The sequence below is a fragment of the Misgurnus anguillicaudatus genome, unplaced genomic scaffold, assembly GCF_027580225.2.
Source record: "Misgurnus anguillicaudatus unplaced genomic scaffold, ASM2758022v2 HiC_scaffold_27, whole genome shotgun sequence".
Classification (NCBI taxonomy): Eukaryota; Metazoa; Chordata; class Actinopteri; order Cypriniformes; family Cobitidae; genus Misgurnus; species Misgurnus anguillicaudatus.
In genome coordinates this window covers 2172783-2179340 of record NW_027395277.1, presented here as the reverse complement: position 1 = coordinate 2179340, position 6558 = coordinate 2172783, and the positions used below count along the sequence as shown (strand labels likewise).

Below are 6558 nucleotides of genomic sequence, written 5' to 3'. Positions count from 1 at the left end.
TCAAACATCACGTCGACTGATGTTGGTAGGTTTACTAAAATCACATCCACCGCACTAGACATTATTTTTAACTGAATGAGACTTAAAAAATTATATTTTACGAATTAGCAACTTTGTAAAATAGGTACACATTGTCATGCGATTGTAGCTGCATTTCCATTGCAGATTTTTGCAAAACTTTAGCGTTGTTTTTGAAATGTCGAAAAAAGACTACTGCGAAATTATGGCATTTTCATTAATAGATGATATGCAACTGAAACATAGATTTTCCTCTTGCGATAAGTCATTTCAAACATCAAGTCGACTGATGTTGGTAGGTTTCCTAAAATCACATCCACCGCACTAGACATTATTTTTAATTGAAGGAGACTTAAATGTATCATCTAAAAAAAGACTATTGCGTATAAAAATGATATCTTACGAATTAGCGACTTTGTAAAATTGGTACACATTGTCATGAGATTGCAGATTTGCACAAAACTTTAGCGTTATTTTCTAAATGTCGAAAAAAGACTATTGCGTAATAACAGCATTTTCATTAATCGATGATATGTGACTGAAACTTTATTTTTCCTCTCGCGATAAGTCAGTTCAAACATCACGTCGACTAATGTTGGTAGGTTTACTAAAATAACATCCACCGCACTAAACATTATTTTTAACGGAAGGAGACTTAAAAGTGTCATACAAACATTAATGCCAAGGAAAGCGACAACGTAGGTGTTTCTGGAAGGTTTTAGTACATGTATACCTTGTCATATTCAAATAATAATTAATTGTGACTTACTTGCATCAGGTGATCTGAAAATGCGAACAAACTGTTTCTATTGCAAACTTTTTTGTGATATTTCGGAGTTTCGCGAAATTTACGTGTTTTCATTGGCAATTTGCGCAATTTAAAGTTTTATAGAAATGCAGCTACTGTTAAAAATCTGCATTTACTGCTGTTAGTATGCGATATGTAGCCAATAATTCACTGAGTGCGCTTACATGCACAGTCTTACGCCGATTATGCTTAATAAACTGATAACACACGGGGTCATATAAATGCATAAAAAGGTTTTCTTTAATCGGGGAAAGCCCATAAATGGCGTAAGCAAAAACCGATCGGCACAGGTGGGTTTTTGCTCACTACCCCGATTTTGCGTGGCATGTAAACACCTTAACCGGCTTTCTCACGGTTTTGTCCATGTGCGCATGTCTCCGTGTGTGAAAAATAAACGTCAGACGCGGAAGTAAGCGCAAAGTAATGCATAAAAGTCTCTGCTCTACTAAAGCAGTTGGCAGAGAAACTGCCAAAATAAAAGCTGATGTTATATTTACAGGTTCTGGAGACACGAAAAGAGATAAAAAAATATAGCTTAAAACAGACTATTATGTACTATAGGTGATGACGTCACTACCTGCGAGAAACCTGACAAATCTCCAAGACCATGTAAACGCCGTTGTCTGCATAGCCGATTTATTGATTTGTATGTAAAAAGTTTTTATAATAAGCAGATTTTTGATAGTTATCCGCTTATTCTGTGCATGTAAACGCACTCAATGAGTTAAAAGAATGCTAACGTTTCAAACCTGCTTCCCCTCCAGTTTACAATGTATGGTCCAAAACATCATGAGCTCAATTGACAGACGGAAAATGATAGCAACTGTTCGTAAGATAGTATAACATTTGATACATTTGATAACAATATCGAATTCATCGAAGATTAAAACGGTAGAGAGCGAGAGATTAGCGCATATTAGCGGGCATTCCCATGTAGCACCTTGTTAACTCATTTCCTTCCTTTCAAATCCTTTCAAATCTACAGACCATTCTTGCAGCACCGTTATCTGATATGTACATCAGCATCTCATTAGCATACATCTGAATAATGTTCACGTCTCGCCCTGTTCCCCTCACGCGGATGATTGTAAATCAACAATACGGATGCTATTTACCGAGTTTATTTGGTTTGTACACGTCAGCATGTAAACAGTGAATGGTCGGTTGCTCGCTGCGCCTCCTGATTAATTTCACAGTCAACAGGGGAGAGAGAGACGTATCTTGATAAGACACAATGTGTACAGATGTTCCTCATGGCTTCAATGAGAGGGCCCTGTTGAGCACTGTTATTGTGCAACGATCAAACTTTTGCCACGACCCCTTACCCCTAAACCAAATTGTAAAAAGTGCTAAAGAAATCAATCTGATTGAAACTGAACATCGCAACAGTTTTGTTCTGGTCTGAAAAGCCGATCCGATGGAAAATGTCAGGATTTCTCTTGAGGACAACCAGCAGGAACTGTTTTTGTTCCTCATATTTTGTTTCACACAGGTCTTTGTTACTACTAGCTCTTAAATTACATAACGCAGGCCAATCAAGTACCTCTATATGTAATATTAGAGTTATAGAGTTACACCAAAGCATGTGTTTTGATACCCGTAGCATTTGTCATTTAATACTGCTATGTTTTACGTGTGTAACATCCACATCTTCCCACCGTCATACACACCCGGAGTCCCTCTGGGACATTTGGTGGTGGTCTTCTTTAAGAAGTAGGGTGTTGTCACACTTGGGGAGGCGTGGTATTGGCTGATGGCCCTCTGTTTTCTCCCACACAGGTCTGAGATCAGCAGGTTGTGAAATGAAGCTTCTGGATAACACATACTGCTCAGTGAACACAGCACTGCAAACGCTATGAGAAGATAACAGATAAGAGCCTGTGTTACAATAAAAAAGTGAATATTATTATTAATAAAATATTAAGTTTTTTTGTATTTTACAGTTTATATTGTAATATCTAATATATAGTCACATAAACATCGCTTAATTTCTCACAGGAAACAAGCTGAACCCGTCAGATGTTGACTGCAACAGCGACCTGTGGTTGCGGTACACAGACACAGTTGCTGTTTGGCGCGTTTACCCGTCAATCATTATTAAGCGCTGCAAGACCCGCCCCCATACACAAAATTTCCAATTCTACTACGACAAAGGCTTTAGGTTTCAATATTAACTAGCTTGTACTGACGTCACCTGATTAGCTTACAGTAGAAAAGTACTGGTACTGGTAAAAAGTGGATCTTAACCTGTTTGACTATTTAAAACCCTCCTTACATTTTGTTCCCAATAAAATGTACTGTACATTCGTTAAAAATACCTTAAAAGTTTTCATTTTAATTATTTTTTGTCTTATTTACTATCATTTTCAGTTATCTTGTAGCCCCTTGAAAGTTTGTAGAGCCACTGGTTGAAAATTAGTGACATAAAAGGAACAATTCGTATTTAACCATGTTTCATATTTTAACAATTTGTTTTAATTAAGGTTTAAATACATAAATGACAGTAAATTTTATTTAATTTCCACAACTTTTGCTGTTTTATTACAATCATTAAATAATAAAAAAAGAAAAAAATGTTAAAAAAAGATTCAAACTATTTTACTCGAGTCTATTTTTTTATTCCTACTATTCTGTCTACCCGGATTTACATTTTCCCCGTAGTATATTTCTTATTCTAAATAATAATAATAATAAGAGTCTCTGAATAATAATTCGCTCAGTCCTGACGTAGCTGTGAAACCGTCCAATAGCACACGCTCAATCTCATGAATATTAATGACGACACCTTCGCCGTAGTAGCGCGGATTGAACTGGTAGACCGGCCACTCCGCAGACAGCAGCCGCACAGGCGGACACGAGCCGCGCAGGTCCTCGCGATGCCCGTCGGATATTAAGCCGCCTGGCTCACTCCATGATAAGGACCCGTTAAAATACCCCCTTCCCACCTCAGCAACAAACTTTGGCTCTTAAAGGTGCACGAGCGAAAGACATCTAGATTTTGGAGTAAAGCGCATCCTCGAGCGCAGCGCAGCTATAAGAGGATTGCTGGATCCCAGTAAACTGCAACGCCGCGAAGTGTGTTTAGACGGGAAAAATGTCATTGTCTGGGAAAGAAAACAGCACAGCCCCACATGCCAATTACGTGGGACCCTATCGCTTAGAAAAGACTCTCGGAAAAGGACAGACAGGTTTGTGCTTTTACGCATTAAACTGGATTTTACCACATAACGTCAATAGAAACAAATCGGCGTGAGTGAAGTTGTGTATTGATTGTATGTTGATGTGCATGTGGTGTTGGACAGCTGTCTCTCACAGGTGCATGGATCTGTGTAACATTGCAACAAATTGTCACTGCAACCTTCAGCCGGGGTGTGTTGCACATCTCGTGCACGTGAACTTGTCCACTTGAGTTTTTGATGCACATTTCTGCAACTAACTTTTAGCTAAGGATTGAGTATTACCATGATTTTGACCTGCATCTGTTCATGTTGCTATACATGAAAGCAGGTGCATGGTACCCTACCCAAGCAAGATCAGTGAAAATATTAGTCACGTGGATATTTTTAAATATGCCAAAAATGTACTGTATACACACACATACAATCCTGCCATGTTCTGCATTTTTATATATAGGATGAATTTAGGTTGACTGTGTAAGCATCTCAATGTCAAATGTCTCATTCTTCCTGTATTCACCTTACATATAAAAATGCATGGCTGGACTGCATGCACATTTTTAAATTGCATATTTATAGTTCATGTATATGCAATATATTTTTTGTTTATTTATTTAAAGCATATTTTTAAATAATGTTTGGCATTTCTCTTAATCTGAATTGCACCATGTGCTTTGAACATCTGGGGCATCACAAAGCACACCCCGTCTCTGTGATGTAACACTTTACTGCCGTTTCGGACCATGTTTCGGACCATCTGCCGTCCCCGAATGATTACAGCAGTGGTTGTATTCTTATAGTCCCTCCCGCGGCTGCTGAGCTCAGCTTGTGTGTTTTGAGATGATTGTGTTGGTTTCTGGTCTTTGCTATCTAATCATGTTAGATCTGAGCCAAAATTAGAACGTTTATTGAATGATTTTTTTAATTTACTAGTATTTAATGCAGTGCCCTCAACACGTTTGGGTGCCCAAGCGATATTTAATAAATATAATTTGATAAAATATCAAACCAAGTGGCATCTGAAACTAATAGCACAGGCACACTTTGCAAGTGAAATATTTTCTTCAAAAACGATCAAAAATTTTTTGACGAATTGGACACATTTTGGTGAAAGTTAGTGGAACATGTATGTTTATAGTTACGTTCATGTGATGAATTCAAGTCACCTTGATGACAGCTGATTTAAATCCTTACAGAACTTCTCAGAAAAAGGTCTTATCTGCAGATACGTGTGACTTACATTGTCTTTAAATTCATTATACAGCATACTGTATAAAACAGACACCTTGTTTATTAAATTAAGAGCGCCAGTTTTGCATCCATCCGTAATTCCGATTCACATGCAAAAGCTACGGGATGGAGTTTGTTCCTCATAGATCACACAGTAGGACGTCAACTACCTCTTTCCTTTGTGTCTGTGTTGTTCATACCACCTTTAATGTGAATTCAACTCTTTTAAAAATAAAGGCGCTTAAAAGGTTCACAGCGATGCTATAGAAGAACCATTTTTGGTTCCTCAAAGAACTTGGTTCTGCTACCCGACGTGCTAATCTGCCTGTCCAATGCCATATTCATTATGCGATTAAGGTCCGACATGCACACACGTGCGCTTTAAGCATGTTTGTAATCCCTTATTGGCTCACAAGCTCTTTCACATAGACGATGCCTTGCAGGAATGAGAGGGAGAGCGAAAGGAAGTCCAACAAGGAATTTTTTTAAGTGAAAAGCAACTGTTAGTTTCTAGGGAGTTTCTCCAGACTTGGTTAAAAATGTTAACTCAAGAAGGTCTGTAATGCATGGAGAGATATCTGTTAGCATTACTGATCAGCTCAATGGCAGTCGACTGTTTTGGATCTGCATGCTTTTGCTCATGGGAACCATTGATGTTTTTGAACCAATCACTTGCACCGTTTAGGTCATGTGACTAATCACTCTGGACCAGTGTGGATTGTCTGAATTACACAGTACTCGTTATTTGAATCAACGTGACATTATGTTTCGCAGTCAGGACTTTTTTTGAAGTCCTGCTTGTTAGCCTTGCGTCCTGAGTCATTCACTTTATGAATCATTATGCTTGGCCTGAACTTTCCGAAGGCAATGCAAGATGGACATCTGTTAGACCTTTGAAGTTTATTAGGAAGAAGTTGCAGGAGATTCTTTACAACTAAATTAATGTACAAAGTAACCAAAGAATCAAAACTGCTTCAGGATCCAGGTAGGGCTGCATAACGATTAATCGCAACTAATCATTTGCAGAATAAAATATAATATTTAAATATAATTTATAAATATAAAAACACAAATATTTCTAAAATTATACATGCATGTGTGTGTATTTATATACACAATTATACAATTATACACAGTACACACACATACAGTATATGATGTAAACAAAAACTTTTATTCTGCAAACGATTAGTTGCGATTAGTTGTTATGCAGCCCTAGTTCCAGGATTGTTATGTTTGAGTGCTAAGTGGTATACTGGGAAGGACTGTGTCAAATGTTGCTGGAACAGTTCCAGCTTTGTTGGGATTTTTGTAAATTTGATAGTT

The 6558-nt window shown here is 37.7% G+C and overlaps 1 protein-coding gene across 2 annotated transcripts in view; it reads left to right on the top strand.

Moving 5' to 3' along the window:
* The first annotated feature begins 3652 nt into the window (after nucleotides 1–3652).
* LOC129434000 (serine/threonine-protein kinase BRSK2) overlaps nucleotides 3653–6558 on the top strand; it is a 237953-nt gene continuing 235047 nt past the window's right edge. For both annotated transcript variants that reach the window (XM_073864685.1, XM_073864684.1), the window contains exon 1: nucleotides 3653–4014. In XM_073864685.1, coding sequence (XP_073720786.1) covers nucleotides 3921–4014 — 94 coding nt within the window. In that variant the 5' untranslated portion in view covers nucleotides 3653–3920. The remainder of the gene's footprint in view (nucleotides 4015–6558) is intronic.